The following is a 20554-nucleotide window of genomic DNA, read 5'->3' on the forward strand; positions in this document are numbered from 1 at the left end:
AAGCACATTGCCTTTCTTTTAAGTTGACCACTTGCTTTCCATTAGGTCCCCCTTAGATTACTTTAGATCCTGAGAATATGGGCCAACGCTTAATATCCATAACTGGGTAGAGACAACTTTGATTCACAAGTCGCTGGTTCAGCATCTCCATGGAAGCACTCCAAGCAGCGTGCCCTTCCCTCCCATGTGTGAGCTCATTATCTTGAGGCTAAGTGAAGTTTATCCTCCAGTTCTCCCTTCACCCCTGCCCATCCCCCCACCTCAGGGGCTCCCACCCCATCTACGACTGTGTTTCCCTCGCCGGCAGCCCAAGTTTTACAACTCATGGACAGAGTCTGCTGAAAGGGGAGGCTGTCAGCCTTGTCATCGAGGGGCCCAAGTCCGGCGCCTGTTGAGTTCAGTGTGAGGGGAACTATTCATATATATTTTTCTTTTTCGCCAAACAATTCTTGAAAGGAAGTGGTAGCTGCTGAAAGCACTTTTTATATCCACTCTGTCTAAATATTTGCCAGATTTGTCTGCCTGAGAACAAGATCGTAGAATCCAGTGAAAGGTTGGAGCCAGAGTGGGAGCCGGGAGCGTCCCAGGGCACGAGTCCCAGGAAAGACCGTCTGCCCCGGGTCGTCATGCAGCTGACTACATGAGGTCACAGGGACTGACAGTCTGGGTGTCCAGTGGCTCGGGCTGGTGTGAGGCACCCAAATCGCCTCATCCACATCCCCCTGAGTCCTGTGTGAGATTCAGATCAGTCAGTGCCACTGGCACTGATGGACCCCTCATTATGCCATCCTCTGCTGGGGACTAGTGGGGAGAGAGAAGAGAGAAGGAAGGAAACGGGGTGTCTGCCCTCTTCTGGTTGGGGAGACAGTGTGTAAACCCACAGCACAGAACAGATGCACAGTCTATGTTATTGGATGAATGTGTAAATTGATAGGTAACTTGCAAGGTAAACTATTGTTACAATATGCGGCAGAGTGAATAACTGTGAAGGTATGATTAACATGCTGTGGATGTGAAAATGAGGGAGCTACTGAGTGGCTTGCCGGTAGGTTACCTGGGAAGTCTATTAGGTAGCTAGTCCCCAGTGCTAAAGCTGCCATCCAGCTCCACTGTGCTGACCATGAAAGGAAAACAGCTCCAAGCAAGGGCATCCAGGGAGCTAGCCACCGGAAGTCAGAACAAGGGTGCGGAGGACCATTCCAGCTCATCTCTGTTTCATGTTTCCCAACTTAGTATTTCACAAAGGGTGGTGCCACATCCTCCAGAAATCGACACAAAAATGTGAATGTTAGCTCTATGCATCACGCAAATGTGAAGAGTCGATCTTAAAAGCCAAAACACACAGAGGGTATCATAACTCAGCATTGCTCTTTTGAGGACAGGCTGACGTAGGATTTTGAATGAGGCAGCAAGCCTGGAAACAAAGGAGCCAGCCAAGGAAGGTGGCTTGGGCATGGAGAAGTGGGGCAGTCTACTTTAAGGCCTGGGATTGCCTACAGAAGGAAGAAAAAGATTACTGCAGCAGCGGGAGGTAACAGACCGGCCAACAACAGCCATTCTTCTGGGGAATGTAAGAAAGAGGTGAGAGCCCAGTGGCCTCGGCGCTGTTCACACATGCCATCATGCCCATTGGAAAGAACAGCTCTCAGCCTGAAAGTCAACCCTCGTAAAGCACGTATATGTGCAGGGGGCGGGGTGTGCCAAGTTCAAAACTGAGAAGTTTAGGAAGATGAGCATTCTTCCAGGTGCCACGCCCCACAGCCAGATCTCCACTGTCGGAGCCCTGAGAGAGAACACACAAAGTTATGTCATCCACAGAACATGAAAGAAACGCATGAACATCCTGAAGAAATCTAAACAGCACACAGTTGTGTTTGCTAGCCAGATTCATAAAGAGAGAAGGGGGAACTGTAAACAGATACACAACTGTACAGAGGACTCTGGAAGCCTTCGACAGCACATCGCCCAGGCGGGGCTCTGCTGCAGAGTTATACTGACAGAAATAAACTCACAATTCAGTACAGATGGGGGTGAGTGGCTGGAGAGGGAGGTTCGTGTCTGCCCTGAATGAAGTGGTTTATGAAAGAGTCTGTGTATGACCAGACGGTCCACATAGAAAAGGGTAAACCAAACAGCTCGCTGACTTAAGTGATCCCAAGTCACAAATCATAAGCAGAACAGAGAAAGGAATTTTAAAATAACTTAAAAAGTAACATTGGAAACTGAATCACTGGAAAATGTGGGGGGTTTTGTGTGTTTGTTTCCTGTCTTCTGACCAAAGTTCAAGATCAAGTTTTCTTTTGTGGTGCCCAGTGACATTTTGGAAACTGAAATCTCGGGTTCTTCACAGACAGAGAAAACCTGGGGTGCCCCCTACTCCCACTTCCTAAATTGAAGAACTGGATTTACCCTTGTGGTCAGCCTCAACTCATCTTTGGATAAATCCACCATGTTTTCAATAGCCTTATGTGTGCAGATTCTCCTTCTGCTTGCAGAGTTATCGTACAATTTACAGTGAAAAACCACGGAGTGGGCATTTTTCATACCAGAGTCCTTTGGTATGAAATCATTCACTGCAGCCAAAATCCCCCAGCTTCTATGGACAATTTTAGCATTGCATAAACTTGAGTATTTATTGACTGAGCTATTTTTTTAACCTTTAATCCTTTTAACACATTGCAGAAAAGCCTCTTGGATTAGGTAGATAACTGCAAGACTCAACCCTTGTCCCAGGGATGGTCACCCTTTCCTGAGATCTCTTCTCCACATTTGATATTCAGCTGCCTGCCTTCTGACACTGACCATAGTCCAAACAGCAAGATGGTGCAATTATAGATGGATGCACGATTGTAATGGACAGGCTTGACTTTTCTGCATGAAAAGGATAAAACTGTTTTTCTACTTCATTCAAAATAAGCCACAGGATACACCCGTGTATAGCCATATGTCAGAAGATAGATACACACTTTTTTTTTTCTTTTTGCCTTAAGGACGTCAGATTGAAAAAAGTCTCTCCAGTCCATTACAGGACCACAGAACCTTGGAAACTGTGGGTACTTTAGAATCTCACATTCTCCAGGCCTCTCTTGGGCTTTCTAAGTGTCTTTGCGGAAGCGCCTGTCCCCCATGGATGACAAGGACTAAAGAAAGATTCCACTATAAATTCCCCACTCCGGGGGGGTGGGGGTGGGGGGTGATTCCCCTTGCCTTGGAAAGGAATGACAATAGGGCAAACGCTAGGAGGGAGTGTCAGGATGCCTTTTCTAGAAGCAACTTGTGAATAGGGTTAATTTCCTCTGGCAAAGTGGCCGGGCAGCCATAAATGCTAACCTTTTCAAAATCCCTCTCAGCCACCTGAAGACCTGCCAGCTGGCTTGGCTTTGCTAAACTGCCTCATCCTGGACCATGGAGGAGGCTTTCAGAAGCTGGGGTTCTGATAGTAAAAACAAACTGGGGGAGAGGTCATCTCATCTCCTGCCTCCAGGCCTGGCTGCCCACTGGGCCACCTGGCCTCAGAATGATGGAACGCAGAGCCTCTGGGATGCAGCATTAGAGAACCTCTGAAGAAGAATCCTGAAAAGATTAGCTCTCGCCCCAGGTGTCCCAGGTTCCCACCCTGCCAAGGCTCTGCTGGCTGGAAGGGCGGAGGTGATGGAAGGGTGAGCAGGGATATTGGAACTTCCTGTCTGATGCTAAAAAAAAGTTTCCATCCCCTCCCCCACTTATTTGCATGGCACCTTTTCCAAGTCAGACATTTGCCACTTTCCAGAAAGCCATCATCAATAAAGAGACCCATCCAGGGGCTGCTGCGGGAGCCACGGATAAAGACATTGCTGCGGGCTAAGATCACTGTATTGACATCACGCAGTTATATTTCAGTGGGATCCCCAGAGGACACTTCCTGCCAGTAAACACCTAGTTTATCTAGTATTTCTGTGTTTTTTCTTCATGCTTAGCATGCCTATTATTCCGCTCATAAATCCTGCTCCCTTTTTCAATTTTAAAATCAGAACGTAGCGAGATCAATGCTAATTGGGCAGCATTTACATTCATCGCGTTAACTTGCAAAACTTCTGACTCCGTGCAGCTCCCTGGGCCCATGGTCTGGGCTGCAGTGTCCTGGGACCGTCCCAGGCGACCCTGGCAAATGGTGGCTGGGTTACAGCACACGAGGGCCCTTTTAATGTGACTCCACCTTGAGGCATTAGGGGAGACAGTGGCTGTAATCCTTTTACGAGCTCCTTCCCGCTGCGGTCCAAGCCTGCACCAGGATGCGAATGTGCGCAGCGTTTAATAAGACGCCTCCGTGAGCCCCAAGAAAGCAGACACAAGAGCTTAGGAGAGAAAAAAGGCCGTCCCCGCCACAAAAGAACCAGAAGCCTTCCAAATGTCAATGCACTGCCACATTTTTTCCAAACTTGCTGCTGGAGCAGCCTTTAACATCCCCAAACCCTGCTGTGATCCACCAGCTACAAACCTCAATTGTTAATTGTCTGGCCACTACAGAGCCGCTAGTTTTAATATAGTCATGACATGAATGAGACCCGAGCTCCCCTTTGCCCCTCCCCTGAGGCACCTTGGATCTTGGAGGGAGTTGGGGGCACCAAGTTGGCTCTGGTACAATGGGGGCCAGTGTTGAGGTCAGCAATAAATAAGGGGTAACATTGTTTTCCCTGCTGGCAATCAGCAAGCCTTCCTTGAGGACTGAAATAACTTACATTTCTGGAGCAAGCAGCTGAGTAATTGAGAAAGAAGACTCTGTTCCTCTTTTCAAGAGAATCCATCTCTCTCTCTCCCTCCCTGTATCTCACACACACTTCTTTCTACACCACCCCCCTCCCCAATCCTCCATTGCTGCTGTTACTCTAATATGCAGAGCAAGCCTGCTCTACTCCCTCATTTCTCTCCTAAAGATGGTCTAGGCTTTATGGCTTGAAACGTTGATGTGAAAAGTATGTTGCTTCAAGGGCCACTCCAGTGGAAACAAAAACTTTGTGAGGAGGGAAATTTGGGCCCAAACATTTAAATAACCCATGTGACAGAGGCAACAGAGAAAGGCATCCTCTTCCACTCTCTTAATGCTATGGTTCTCATTTACATACAGGCTCCGAAGACTGTTCAAAGAACTTCACAAGCCCCAACGGGACCATCGAGTCCCCCGGGTTTCCCGAGAAGTACCCACACAACTTGGACTGCACCTTCACCATCCTGGCCAAACCCAAGATGGAGATCATCCTGCAGTTCCTGACCTTTGACCTGGAGCACGACCCTTTGCAGGTGGGAGAGGGAGACTGCAAATACGATTGGCTGGACATCTGGGATGGCATCCCCCATGGTGAGTGATGGCGCCGTCCCCAGGCATTTCTCAGTAGCTTCGCCTTTGCCTGCTAATTACTTTAGGAGCAATAAAAAAAAAAGAGAGAGAACAAAGACTTTAAAGTTCCTCAGGGTTTATTTATGACCCATGATGACTTTCTCTTCTTATCCTTCACCAAGGATGACTTCAGAGACATTGTAGAAAGACAGTTTTCTCTCTTGGAGATATTTCTTTGGAGAAGGATAGGAGAAGACTGAGTAGATACTTGGATGAGGATGAGAAAACCTATAGGTAATGTTCTTTTCTGCTCCAAGTCATCAGGCTTACCATAGAGAGTGACTCAGTGACCACCCTCTATGCCCAAATAGGACTCTAGAGCCAGATTGACTAAGTTTGAATCCTGGCTCTGATATTAGCAGCTCTGCAACCTTGGGCAAGTTCCTTAACCTCTCTGTGTCTTATCTGTATAAATAAGCTGCTATTATCATCACTATAATTACTGTAATTTTATTATCATTTATATAGTCATAGATGCATAAAAGGTGCATCCCCCAAGGCCAAGAGGAACCTGTACTTCTCAGGTGGAAACCAGCATAAGTCTTGGGAATATTTGGTATCAGCAAGGAAACCAATCTTTCACTTTTGTAGTCTTTCTAAGTATTTTGCACTGTAAGGAAGACTTGATGGCTAAGCAATTTCATTTCCTGAGAAAAGCATAAGATTTAGTCAGGAAACTTGGGTTGGAGTCCCAGCTCTGCTATTTCCTAGCTGTATGAACAAAGAAAAGTCACGTGCCCTCTCCAAACCTCAATTTCTTCTTCTGTAGAACAGGCATTATAATGATACCTTTCCAGTCCATCTCCCAGGGCTGTGAAAACAGAATGAGGCCAGGTCAGTGAAAATACTTTCTAATGTGCAGGAAAAACATTAGCCATTGCTCTTAAAACAAATCTCTGGTCGCTCTTTTATGCCAAGGCATCCAAAGTGATGCTCCATTGAATGACTTGCGATTGTGGGAAGGGAGAATGTATGGCCAATGGGGTTTGGTATGTCCATTTCTGTGACCTCTCTCTGTCCTGCATGTCCAGTCGGACCCCTGATTGGCAAGTACTGTGGGACCAAAACACCTTCTGAACTCCGTTCGGCCACTGGGATCCTCTCTCTGACCTTTCACACGGACATGGCAGTGGCCAAGGATGGCTTCTCTGCACGTTACTACCTGGTTCACCAAGAGCCGCTAGAGAGTGAGTTGGCCGGTTGGGAACCTCTGTCCTGTCCTCCTATCAGGGCTGTGAGGGTGTGTGGGGAAGAGAGGCTGACCTGCAAGAGAAGGAGGTGGGAATTCTCCAGAATTTGCAGTGACATCTGAGCTCAGGGGATGGGAGCTGTGTCCTCTTGCTAGGCAGAGATTAATGAAAATAGGATAAATGTCCATCTGGCTACTCATTTCTTTAAAAAAAAGGTATGGGGGCTTCCCTGGTGGCACAGTGGTTGAGAGTCCGCCTGCTGATGCAGGGGACATGGGTTCGTACCCCGGTCTGGGAAAATCCCACGTGCCGCAGAGCGGCTGGGCCCGTGAGCCATGGCCGCTGAGCCTGTGCGTCCGGAGCCTGTGCTCCGCAACGGGAGAGGCCACAGCAGCAGGGGGCCCGCGTACCGAAGAAAAAAAAAAGAAAAGAAAAAGTATGTATACCAAGAATTAGTTATTCCCGTGGAATGTCGCAGGACCATCTCAAGGTTCAGAATGAAAGGGAGGTTAGTTAGGATATTTATATCGAGTCCCCTCCTGTGCTAACATTTTTTGAGTCTGGGGCCATTTTCTTCCCTCTTCAAGCCTCAGTGACCATTGTTTTCAACCTCTCTCTATATACATATATTTTGACGTTAAACATCTCTGGCCCTGGCTAGAGTTTCTCTCACTAGGCTGGTACACTGCTTGGACTTTCAGTTCATTCTTCTAATAAACACAGTTTTTTGAGCTTCTACTATGTGCAAACAGAGAAAGTATAACCCTGACCCCAGTGGTCATGGAACCTGCTGTCTTTGAACCCAGACCATCAGTCTCTTGCCCTGAGCTACGTCTTTAAATCAGCTCCTTTTGGACATGTGCTTAAGATGTGCTGCCATTTTCACCAAGCAGCCCAAATGATAACTTGAAGGACTAAAGGAACACTTTCAGGATGATTGGAGCTGGGCAAATCCTGCTATGGCTGTAGACAGCTTACCACATGCATACCTGCAGACACGGCAGCCTGGCCGACTGATGGGTTTTGTTCTGGGTTTTGCTTTTGTTTTTTTCTTCAAAGAGCTCATGAAGATTGAGTGACAAGAAAACAATATTGTGAGTTGCACCAAGTTCTGCAAATGGCCCGTGTGGTCACAGAGCTACAGAGTAGGTTTGATACCTGAAAAAGATTGCTGGTCCTTATCTGACACATGCACACACAAATATTGACCAGTGTCTGTGGAATCCATAGGAAGGACAGCAATTAAACTGACAGCGCAAGCCCAGGGGAAGTGACTCCTGGGTCCATTTGCCCAGACAGGTGGTGCAGGGTAATACAGAGTGACACACTTCTGCTTACAGAGAGGTCTCCCAAAGACAGGTATTTATTGCTTTGTAACGTCTGTCTTCTGTGCCAGAACTCATGAGACAGTTGAGTGAAACAAAGAAAGAAACAAAAGTGCCTCCTGGGTGTTTATTAATAAAGCAGTCTTCCCACGATGTATCAGCCCACCCAAGTCTATCACGCGTTTACCTGTATTTTAATAAGAGTGCATCTGGAAACTGTGAGCATCCGTAACCTGTAGCACTAACAGTTCTTGTGCTTTAGTTTGTACTTTTAATTTGTATGATGATTCTTATTTATCCACAGCCTGATTTCTTTTAGGTCAAATTTAGTTCCTTTCAGACCCAGAGGGGGTGTCAATCTCTGTGACTTGGCGTAGTTGTTTTTTAAAATGTGAGTGTATAATTAGGTCTTTAAGATGAGGGAGTGCCTGCAAGGACTGATCCCTAGAAGGGAGCAGCGTTCTGGGGGTCCCAGGGGTTTAAGGTGGAGAGACCTAACTCTGCCCTTGACCATTTCCATCCCCCAGACTTTCAGTGCAATGTCCCTCTGGGAATGGAGTCTGGCCGGATTGCTAATGAACAGATCAGTGCCTCGTCTACCTACTCTGATGGGAGGTGGACACCTCACCAAAGTCGGCTCCATGGCGATGACAACGGCTGGACACCCAACTTGGATTCCAGCAAGGAGTATCTCCAGGTACTGACTCAGATACCAGAGGGTGTGCAGAGTGTGTGTGCATTGGTGGGCAAGGGGGCTGGCTCCTTTGCTAGAGTGGACAAAGAAACACAACATACTTGAGAACTTCTTTCATCCATCCATCCATCCACCCATCCATCCATCCATCCATCCAAAGAAATCCATATTCCAGCCACAAATAGACTATACCAGGCACTGTGCTAAGTGCTGGGATAAAATAGCAAGTCAGATGGACACTGCCTCTGCCCTTGTGAAGATTACCAGGCCTTGGAGAAGTTGCTTGGCTGGGAAGCTGTTTGCACTTTCACTATAGTTATCCAAGGAACTTCCATAAACAGTTACAGAGTGTCCTCATTCTCAGCATAGGGAGGCATCAGAGACTTAGGGGGCATTTTTCCTAAGGGCAGGCATGAGAAGCACGGCAGCTTCTCATGATCTTTGCTGTTCGGAGGGAGCCCTCCCAGGAAGGTTTTGCCTATAGCTATCAGGAGAACACACGGGAAAATGTCACTGTCAGGAGTGAAACTCCAGTTGCTCCGATGCCCTGCAGCATCTTTCCAGACTATTGTTTGCTTTCCTTCTTTCAAGACTTGCAGCTCCTGTTGAGTAATCCTCCCTTGCACTACACACTGGTCCAGCTCTCATCCCCAGGGAAGAGCAAGCTGCTACAGCTGCTACAAGCTGCTACAAGCTGCTACAGCTACAAGCTGCTACCATGCTACAGCAATGACTGCTTTCATGACACACGGCAGACAGCCTCGTGACCCACTGACAAGCCTGTCCTAGCTCTGATGCGACACGGCGACCTCTGCTCTGAGAAGGACGTCACAGAGCAGACAACAGAAAAGGGAGAATGACCACTTAGAAACTTCCAGGGAGTCCACAGAGGTTCTAATGCCCAACCCTAAGGCCATCTGTCACTATCTCTCCTCTGCTTCTCCAATAATGCTTCTCATCTTGCAGAGCTTCCAGAAAGTTCTCCTTTCTAGCCCGCATCCTGTTGATTGTAGTCCTCGTTTTGGGTCCTAATCGTATACTTTCTCTGATTGCTCTCCACCTGTTTATGATACACATACACAGCATTGTGTACTCCTTTCGAATGCTTAATGGTGCTGAGCACATACTAAGTAGCCAATAAATGCTTACTGAATCAAATTTTACCGGTGTGTGCTGGCTAAATTTTGATCACGCAGAGATTGCCACTAAGAAACACTGTGGTCAGCAAAGGAATAACATCCAGCAATTTCCAAATGTGCTTGGTGTGGTGGGAGGGGAAGTGCCTCAAAATGTTGGCCCTCCTCATCGGGCAAAAGGTCAGGACGCGGTGCATAAGCTTAATTGCTTGGGCAGACTCTGCATGCCCTCTGACCCCTTGGTGACCTGAGCTACTAAATACACAATGGAGTGAGGAACTGAGGGGAGGGGAAACAGCTCTGAGCTGAGACTTTGGCAACTAGGGCATCGAAAGTGAATTGGCTTGAATTGGACTGGAGCAGAGCGGAGTGGATTGGATTGGATTTAGCCGTTGTTCCTTTAAACCAGCATCCACTTTCACTGTCCGAGGCAGGTCGTGGTTGAGTAAGAAGGGGTCATGGTTCTAGATGTTCAGTCATTCCTTTAAGATAAACATAATCCTGTCTGTTCAGATTTGCAAAAAAAAGAGAAAAGAAGAAAAAAAATCAAGTTCCAATTTCTAAAGGTGTCCAATGTAGTTCAAATATATTGAGTTCAACTGTCCAGGGGACGCAAACAGATACTGATCACCAACACCTGTGAGCGAATCACAGACAGGGGTTGTGAGCTAAGGATTACAAGTGTGTCCTTAGAAGAAAAAGCCAGATGCAGCCCTGTGTCAAGAGAGTCAAGGCCCCCTTCCTTCTCCGCCTGTCTTCCTCAGGTGGACCTACGTTTTCTAACCGTGCTCACGGCCATTGCGACGCAGGGAGCGATTTCCAGGGAAACCCAGAATGGCTACTATGTCAAGTCCTACAAGCTGGAAGTGAGCACTAATGGTGAAGACTGGATGGTGTACCGGCACGGCAAGAACCACAAGGTAAATCCGTTTCCCCACTGCCTGGGCACGCCGGGGTGGGGCAGGAGGGCTGGCACAAGAAGGGCTGCAGAGCCAGCCCACATGGCCAAGGAGGCCTTGTTCCCTGAGGCTCCAATAATTGATGGAGGCATCGGAATGCTGGCCCTGCAAATAGTCTTTCTTATGCTAAAGTGATTGGAAAACACCTTTGTCTCTCCGACAGCCTGGCTGCTGTCACATTGCACAGCAGAGAGAGAAAGAGAGCTTGCAGGGTGCTCTCTGACTGCAAATGAAGGAGAAAATGTGTTCCCTGTCTGAGTCTCCCCATACAGGATTCATTGAGCATTTATGGCCTGAGTCCCTTCCACATGCTGGGTTAAGAATCACAAAACGTCATGAAACTGCCGTTCGGGAGTTACCGAGGTCTGGGAGTAAAAGGGCACAGATCCTGAGAGGGAATCACAATGTCCCGAAGAAGAAAGAGGATAATAAGTAATGAGGAGAAATTCGGTGTGTTGGGGATGGGATCTGAACTGGCAGTCGTGTGGCAGCGAGGCATTGAGTTCGCTCGACTGGTGCCTTCAGTGTCTGGGGCTCTCGGAGGTGTGTCCGCATGGGTGATGTGGGGCTTTTGTTGTACATGTGGATGAATGTCTGGCACTCCGCTTTCCTAAGACACGTGGCACTCTGGCGGTGATCAGGCCCGCAGCTGGCGCCCGCGAGGTGCATACTGGGTGTTAGACTCAGCATATGGGGGGCTTATTGGAAACGGCTGGTTGTCTCACGTGGGCAGGGCAAGAACTCCGTTCGTTGTGGGTTGGCTCTCGGGTCTCAAAGGAGAGCTCTCATCCTTCCCAGTGGAATCAGAAACTGAGGGAAAGGGTCTCTCCTCTTACTGCCACAGTCCCAGCAGCCCCCTGGTCGGTCAGGTGTGAATTATCAAAAGGCGACACAGGTGGTCTAACCTGGAGAAGCCAAAGGTCTTTTCCAAACAGGGCCCCCTTGGCTCCTGTCACTGCCCCAAGGCAGCTTGCTCTTGCTGGTGTAACTGGAAACTTTGGACCCAGAAAATCCTAAACTATAACGTTGGCACTGTTTCACTTGGGAAATTTGAGTTTTTAAAGGAGTGGATTTTAAAAAATTAAGATCGCCATAGTAACATGGCACAATTCATCTGAAATCATGGCTTCTAGATATTACCAGGTGTCTCTCTCTCTCTCTCTCTCTCTCTCTCTCTCTCTCTCTCTCTCTCTCTCTCTCACACACACACACACACACACACACACACACACACACACACACACATCCCATTTCACAGATAAAGTGAGAGACTTAGCAATTGAAAGACTTCCCCATCTTGACGAATTGAGCCAGGGCTGGTTTCTCATTGCCTGCCTTTGTTTCAGGAAGAGTTACCAAATGGCACTTGGACATGGCAGGCCAGAGTCTGGCATGGGCTGCTGGGAGCACCCTGGACTGAGTCCTCATCTCAGCCTGCTCTGTTTCATACCCTTTCTCTCCAGCCTCCCTTTTCAGTAAGAAACTGGTAGAACCCAGAAGGTCAGCCAGGCGGGCGAGGGCCAGCAGCTGGGTCGGGGTGGGTACGGGGGAGGGGGAAGAGATTCCCCCAACCGTCTCCCTGTCTAGGCTCAATGACTAAGCACCACTGGCCGGAGGGATACTGTAGCATAAGCCAATTTTAAAAGCGTGCAGATGGACCGGGATGCTATTTAAAACACCATTTGCTGGAAATCTGCTTTTGGAAATACCTTAGCACTGCACATTTGGATAGAATGCTGTCCTCCCTGGCTTTATCCCTGGTATTCGTTCTGCAGGGAAGATATCCCTGAGGATGGAATTTAGCTCTCTGGGCTCCTTTAGAACCATTCTTCTCAACTTCTTCATATCAGATACATCCTCCTCTCTCTCTCTCTCTTTTTTTTTAAATACATGTTACATGTTATTTTATTTTTTAATTTAATTAATTTATTTATATTTTTGGCTGCGTCGGGTCTTAGTTGCAGTATGTGGGATCTTAGTTCCCTTACCAGGGATCGAACCCAAGTCCCTGCATTGGAAGGTGGATTCTTAACCACTGGACCACCAGGGAAGCCCCCCTCTCTATTTTCTCTCTCTCTCTCTCTCCTTTGCCTCCTCTTCTCACCCGTGGCTAGATTTCTTTCCCTAGGAGCCAAGGGGTAATTTCATTTTTATTTTGTTGTTGTTGTTGTTTGGCTTTTTAGCGAATCAGTCCTGTGCACATAAAGGACACCTGGGCAGAGGAAAAGCCCTTTCTGTCCCCATTAGAAATTCATTCTCTTGGTCCCTAGAAGGAGGCAGGAGAATGGAAAGCCTGACAATTAAGCATCGCGCCCGCTCCCCCCCTCCAGCCCCACATGCTCCCTCGTCCTCCCTCGGGTGTGGCAGGCGAGCTAGGAGACCTGCCAGGTTCTCGCCTCCGGGGGTGATCTCTGCTGCTCCTTCATTAGCAGATCTACTCCCAGCCGACTGTATTTCATGTGCCGACTGTATTTCATGTGCAGATTCCGCACCGTTCATGGCGCGTCAGCGCGGCTCTCTGGCTGTTCGGGTTGAAATAGTTGAGTGAACCGTGCCAAATAGATTAGTCAAGTCTGCTGCAGTTTGATTCGATGCCATGAACGGGAGGCGGGGTGAGGAGGGGACTTGGGGGCAGTGCGGGGAGAGGCTTCGTCTGCGCCCCGGGCGCTACCACTGAGCTTCTCTTTGTAGCTGCGGGATGGTGGGCGCTGTGCTCGTGGTGCTCAGTGGTGGGCTTGAAAGCAGAATTCAGCCAGCAGAACCTGTGAGCAAAGCCCAGCAGAGGTGGAGGCAACAGGATGCTCTACTCCGTGGGGCAGGGGGAGGGTTTGCAGACACGAACCAGGGCACAGGACGTGAGGAGGGGATGGTGATGTTTGGGGCAGAAATGTCGGAACTTGATTTCAATCCCCTGGTCACTGTCAACACCAGTGCAGTATACCAAAGACCAGGGAATTGGGGAAGTCAGAGAAAAACACGATTAATGAGCACTCAGGGTAGTGGAGGATGGCTGTGCTATTCCCTTGCAAAACAGTATTTACAGTTTGGACCCAGACTGGGCTGAGGCAAGGCCTGAGCCTATGGGGGGAAGACTTCCTCGTGGCTGGGAAGCAAGGACGACCGAGGAACTCTTTTGCAGTCTCCCACAGCCTGTGAGCAGCCTCTTCTTAGTCTCTTTCCATCCAACAGGTAACGATGAGGCTGCCGATGAGAAAGGCATTACGCTGTGGCCGGGAGTGTTGCAGATGTCCTCCTGGCAAAACACAGCCCAGTTACGCAGGCCACATGTACAGCACATCTCCAAATCCTCATCCAACTCCACATGCCATAAAAAACGGAACCTATGGGCTTCCCTGGTGGTGCAGTGGTTGAGAGTCCGCCTGCCGATGCAGGGGACACGGGTTCGTGCCCCGGTCCGGGAAGATCCCACATGCCGCGAGCGGCTGGACCCGTGAGCCATGGCCGCTGAGCCTGCGCGTCCGGAGCCTGTGCTCCGCAACGGGAGAGGCCACAGCAGTGAGAGGCCCGCGTACCGCAAAAAAAAAAAAAAAAAAAAAAGGAACCTATGATTTTCCTTTGGGGGGACCCTCCTTACACGTATTTATGGAGTAACCACAGGCAGAGAGCTCTTCTGCCTGTTAGAGCCCATGTCCAGTCCACGTGCCCCCTTACATTATACAAATTGCTTCACATATTTCTTCAGAAACCACAAGCATAAACTACTGCTTTGGTTTCGCCAGCTGTATTAATAACACCCCAAACATAGACGTAGTGTTGTAAATACAGTAGTAGAAGGTTCGTGTGTGTGTCTGTAATTACAGGCACAATTATGAACACACGGACCAAGGGAGGGGCGTGGAGAAAGATGGGCGGAGCTGGAAGGCAGGAGGCCTTGGCCAAGGTCCTGCTCACCTCTGAGATGCTGCTTCCATGAGTCTGCACTGGAGGCAGTGAGAGTGAGGCTGGTGTCAGGGCAGGAGGATAGAGGCCATGCCCTTATATGTCTAAGCAAAAGCCCTTGATTTTGGTTCTCCTTTATTCGGTAGGCATGGGCATCTTTCTTGCTGACACTGCTCTGGTCACCTTGCTCTTAGTCACAGTGTTGCTAGGCTGTTCTGACGTATTTGGAAGAAATCCCGGCTAAAAGAAAGGGTCTGTCAGATGCTACCTGTGTCCTGATGGCCAGATTGAGGATGGGAGGGTGAGGACGGAGATCAGGTAAGGTTTGGGTCCAAGAGTTTTCAGAATTACCCTGTAATGAGTAACAGAAATGCACTAAGGTCATCATATTAATGTAATGATGACTTCCAAGGGGCTTGGAGAACCCTCAGGCACTGGCCCATTTGCTTCAGAATTTAACAGTGTTTCAGACTGTGGAATTGAAGCTCTCAAGGCAAAGTAATTTGCCCCAGGGACATGGGGAACCGTGGAGTCCCTTGGAAGGCACCGGTCACCAGGCTTTGACTGCAGGCCGGTGTTTCCATAATCTGATCCAGGTCTGGCTCGCCATCTTGCCTCCAGAGGGAAATTGGCTTCCTCCATGTTCCGTCCACGGGTCGAGAGGTGTGCATATTCATGGAGATCTGAAGTCAAGTCGTGTTTGGTGGGCATGGCTCCTAGCACGGGCTCAGCATTTTGGATTCGGGGCCCCATCATAGAATCCTGAGACGTAGCGTTGAACGAAGCTGCTTTGCGTTTGATTTGGCCACGTCCCTTCAGAACAAATAAACCCCAGCTTCAAAAATCCTCTGTACTACATTTATTTTCCAAATTAAAATGAATTGTTGTGAAAGCCATTTGAGAATTTAAAACCCTCTGTGAAATGATCAGAGACTTAAGAGGAGAGAGAGTGGTGTCATAAAACCACACCCCCAAACCAGTCGGCCAACAGTTAGAGCCACATGGCCAGACCTTCCAGGATGACGCACTACGTGACCTTGGAAATTTCTCTTCCCAGCTCCGTGCCTCAGTGTTTCTGCCTGCCCTAATGGAATGGTGCTGTAGCTACTGTTGGCAGAGCACTTTGGGATCCATGGGTGGAAGGCTCTCTGCAGATATAACTAATGTATTAGACCCGCAGAGCTCTTCTTGAACAGAAGGAAGTTATCAATTTAAAAAGTAACAAGGGATCTCCCATGGGATATTTACTGCCTCCTTTAAAATCATAGGTCTGGAAGGGACCTGGTGAGTCATCCAGACTTCTCCCTGCATCTGATGGGGCCTGTGCTTGGGCTGCCTCAGATTAACGGTACCCCTCATTCTTCAGTTAGGAGTGCAATTATTCCTCCAATGAATATTTTTAGGTTTTCAAAAAATACCTTTTTTTTAAGCTTCCTGGTGGATGACTGGTTTTTCCTTTTCCTTTTTTTTTTTTTTTTTGCGCGATACGCGGGCCTCTTGCTGTTGTGGCCTCTCCCGTTGCGGAGCACAGGCTCCGGACGCGCAGGCTCAGCGGCCATGGCTCACGGGCCCAGCCGCTCCGCGGCATGTGGGATCTTCCCGGACCGGGGCACGAACCCGTGTCCCCTGCATCGGCAGACGGACTCTCAACCACTGCGCCACCAGGGAAGCCCCCTTTTCCTTTTTATTGTAATAATTTTGTTTACTGTCTATAAGATTAAGACAATGACTCAGACCATCAGCTAGCAGTGGGCATCAGACTTTAGAAGTCATGGATGTGATTGCATCGTCTAGGGTTATATATGTTTAGAAGAGGGCTGATGACCTTTTCAAATTCAAGTCCCCCCAGTTTATCTGTTCCCCTCAATTATAACCAAGAATAATCCAAGGCCCTTGGTAATTAGGTTTGTCCCTTATCCATTTGCCATGGGATGAGCTCAGACCTTTAGCTTCTCCACTTAGGAAGCTCCAGGGAAATTTTCATTATACACAAGCTTGGCACCTTTTCTCCATCAGGCCCCCATGGCTGGCTTCACCCAACTCCCATGGGTGCTGAATTGTCTCCAGGAGCTGAGGCCAGCCTCCCTGGTGCTTACAGCCTTGATGCTAAATTCCTCGTGCTTCCCAGGCCCCACTGTACGTAGGGGCCAGTGGGGCAGAGCAGATAGCAGGGGATGTGGAACGGCGCCGTGATTTTGCTTGGGCTGTGAAAACACGCGCTTTGCCCTAACCTCAGCATCCCTAGATGAGCAGTGGGGTGAACGCCTCTCCAGGTGGACTGTCAGGTTCTTTGCCATCACCGGTTCCCTGCTCTGTGCTTTCCTGAGATTTCACCCGGAAAAGGAGTGCAGGTGGCAGGTAGATTCCGCAACCTCATTCCCCGTAGCTTTTCTGCTCTCTTTTCCCCACCTGGAAGTTAAAGGTGCCTCCTTAAATAATGTGGCAGTGTCTTTGTAGGAGGTTTTCAGTGTGGAGGCCCTTCCCACCCAGGTAGAATGTGTGTTTCTGCCCCACCTTCACAGGAGGACTTCCGGCCCCTCGTTGCTCTGATGCTCCACTCTCTCCCATACCATCTCTCCTCCAGCCCCAAATCCCTGAGCTGCCCTCCTCGCCTCTCCTCCCTCATGCTTTCCTGTCTCAAATCCTGAAACCCTGATCCTGTTAGTATGCTGTGTTCCAGGGCTCAGTGTCTCGTGGGGGTAACGTAATCCCGCAGTAAATCTAACGGGCCCCGCCAGGCACACACAGAGGGGGATGTGCACATCCCAGCACCTCAGCCCCCAGCCCCAGAAAGAAAGCGGTCTCCCTGCCCTACAGCCCCCGACCAGCTCCTGCTTGCTTCTCTATCTCCTCCCTCACATCAGCAAAACTGCTTGATGACGAAAGCAGCCCTGAAGTGAAGGAGGAGGAGACAGGAGGGCATCATGGTCATAAACGAGCATTTGGTGGCTAGGGAATTTCTCTGCCCTACCCGCATCCCTTCCCTCCCTTAAATTCTCTCTCTCTCTCTCTCTCTGTCTCTCATATGTGTGTGTATATATATATATATATATATATATATATATATATATATATACATATATATATATACACATACATGAGAGAGACATCCTTTCTGATTCTGTATCTGGCTAAGTTCCCACATTCACTCGAATAAGAGCAGCTTTAAAAAATTTTTATAGTCTTTAAGGAAGAGTTTTAAGAGAGAAATGTCAGGACCATGATTTACAAACAGGAAAAAAAAGGTCCATTACCTTAGCATCATTTCCCGAGTGCAGCATTCACCCTCACCCACACCTGTTTGGTGCAACAAATTAATTAAACAGGATGGCATTCATTGATTAACAATTTATTTCTAGGTGTAGCCCCAATGGCTAGCTTTAGAGAAAATGCAAGGGGAGGAGGTGGGAGTGGGAGGGCTGGGACTAGGTTCTGCAGTGAGGATGAGTCGGTACCATTGTTTCTGAGACAGATTTTTTAAATGCGCTCCTGGTTTCCCCCGTCTCTGCCCTCGACTCCTGTCATCTCTCTTCTCTGCCTGCTTTGTTCTCCTCCTTCAGTGTCTGTGCCAGGGAGATTGAAAAGGAGAACTTTGGATGCGACGCAACATGTATTAGTGGAGAGAAATATTTATTCTTTAAAAAAGGAAGAAGAAGGTCTCCTGCACAATTCTACCTCAGGGCTCCAACACTATGTTGTCTTTGAAAAATTTCCTGCTTCTGTGCAATCCCTGGAGCTGGCCACGTTCAGATATTTACAGCAAAATAGAAATAAACTATAGGTCACAGCATAGGGAATGAAGAGACAGGCATGCGCAGGTGCAGTACTGAAGCCCTATCAGGAGGGAGGCTGTGCACAGAATGAGGGCCTGCCTCGTGGCGGGAGGTTAAACAGCCGGGAACACTGTGAGGCTGCACCGTGTCCTTCCGCCAAGGAGCTCAAAGACTGACGGACATGGAGCATCTATACCGGCCTGGGCACCCGGATGTTGATGGCAGAGATGAACGGTGTATGGGAGAGGGATGTAGGGCTGGCAGAGAATCCCCCCACCTAGAGGCCTCCAAGGTAGGCCGTGAAACACTCACTGTTCTCAGCAGTGCCTGAGTCACTGCGTACTCTTCAAAGAGGACTTTGGGAGGGGTCAGCAGGGAGAAGTGGTGTGACTAGAAATGGGGTGAAAGAGAAAAGATGCCCTCAGGGATGCTTTCTGGCTAGATGTTTCTTCTTAGAGTTTATATATTATTTTCTTTAATGTGTTTTTTACATAGTATTAGAGTCCATGCCTTACGAGCTCACAGGAGTGGTCACAACATGTTGATTTTCTTTTCCTGGGGGGAGAAGATGGCGGAGGGGGGTGAAGTTGTAGATAATAACCAAATTGGGATATTGGAAAGCAGCCAATTTAACTGGCAGATGCCCCCCTCCCCCCTGAGGTGCAAATCAGAAAATGCATGACGTGCTGCTGGTTTCTGATTCTGTCTTACTGAAAATAAACCAAAGGTCTCAGAAATCAATTGGAAAGTGTTGGATTATGTTCAGAATTCAGCAAGGCACCAAATGGATTATCCAAACCACTTCTTGTCCTGAATTGTTTTTTAAACTTGGTTTATAGAAGTGCACTTGAAGAAATCTTTATGTTCAACATAGCTTCATATATATATATATATATATATATTAGTCATTACAACATTATCAACGCTATCCCCACCTCTTAAGAAGGTTAGGGTCACTTTGAGCACACCTCTGGTTTTCCTTTGGGCAGGAAAGCAACCATATTAACATTTCTCTTTTAAAGTTAACAAAACTGTATACCATGTGTGACATCCAGCTTTTAAAGCAGATGTTAAAATGTGATCACCACGTTTGATATACGTCTATCTGGGGACGCCATACGCTGACAGGCCGCTGAGTTTTCTCAGCAATATGGACTCCTCACTGCAAAGTCATGGCCTGAAAATTCCTGGCCTCGAGGTGGGACTTGAGAGTCAGTGGCTTTCAGAACTTGAACTTCCCCAGTTGAACAAAGACCTATTTATTGCTTGTGACGTGGCTTCCAGTCCAATATCTGTCCTTGGTATCGTGCAGGCACTGGAGCCAGCAGGGAGGGCTGGTAGAGTTTAGTGTCTACCTGCAAGCGTGTTATCGACTTTATTTTCCTGAAGGAGAAATCAAGGTATCTAAGGTTTATTGATTGGCCTATAGTGATTCAGTGAGTCGGAAGGGACTAGGGAGTAAAACCAATTCCCTGGCATCATCTCCCAAGCACACAACCCCTTACCTTGCAATGGCAGGACTGGAAGTCAAGGTTCCATCTCAGAGAATTTGATCAGAAAATATATGAAGGGTGATTCTGAAACCACAGAAGCATTGAAAAAGTCATAAAGATGTATAATGTATGATAGCATTTACCAGCTATAAATAGGGCAGTGCAAGGAGGAAAAAATAGAGACCTTGGAAATCCATTGGGTCAGGAGAAATAGAAACTGCTTAATATTTCATTAAAAATGGATCTTCTTAAATTGCACTTTGATATCTTTGGGCGAAAGACGATATGTAAGAACTAAGGTGTTGTTATGTATGACTCTTCGTTATTAATCATTTGGACTGTTATTGAACTAAAACATCAACAAGATATTTTCTCCCTCTGAGTGGGGCAGTCACCATGTGTTTTGGGCACTGTTTGAAGTATATGAAAATCCACTTCACTTGTCCACAAAAGCACTTAGGCTACAAGGGACAATGGTAACTAAAATGCCATGCTAGAAAGTGGACACTTCCGGGGCAGTTCTAAATGAGAAACTCTTGTGAAGAAAGCCTTAGAGTCTGGGGGCCAGAGCGGACCTTGCAAATCAGCTCATGCAATCCCCTCATTTAATGGAGGAGGAAATTGGGGCCTGGGGGAGGTACAGATATTTGCCCACACCTAGGAGCTAATTAACAGCAGAGTCTGGTTCCTGGTTCAGTGGTGTTTGGACT

General features: G+C 48.1%; 1 protein-coding gene across 9 annotated transcripts in view; it reads left to right on the plus strand.

The window, feature by feature from the left end:
- NRP2 (neuropilin 2) overlaps positions 1–20554 on the plus strand; it is a 116254-nt gene that overhangs the window by 35542 nt on the left and 60158 nt on the right. For all 9 annotated transcript variants that reach the window (XM_049712342.1, XM_004262817.3, XM_049712344.1 and 6 more), the window contains exons 4-7: positions 5105–5335; positions 6406–6561; positions 8417–8586; positions 10484–10639. In XM_049712342.1, coding sequence (XP_049568299.1) covers positions 5105–5335; positions 6406–6561; positions 8417–8586; positions 10484–10639 — 713 coding nt within the window. The remainder of the gene's footprint in view (positions 1–5104; positions 5336–6405; positions 6562–8416; positions 8587–10483; positions 10640–20554) is intronic.

Source organism: Orcinus orca, chromosome 7 (genome assembly GCF_937001465.1).
Source record: "Orcinus orca chromosome 7, mOrcOrc1.1, whole genome shotgun sequence".
In the NCBI taxonomy this organism is placed as follows: domain Eukaryota; kingdom Metazoa; phylum Chordata; class Mammalia; order Artiodactyla; family Delphinidae; genus Orcinus; species Orcinus orca.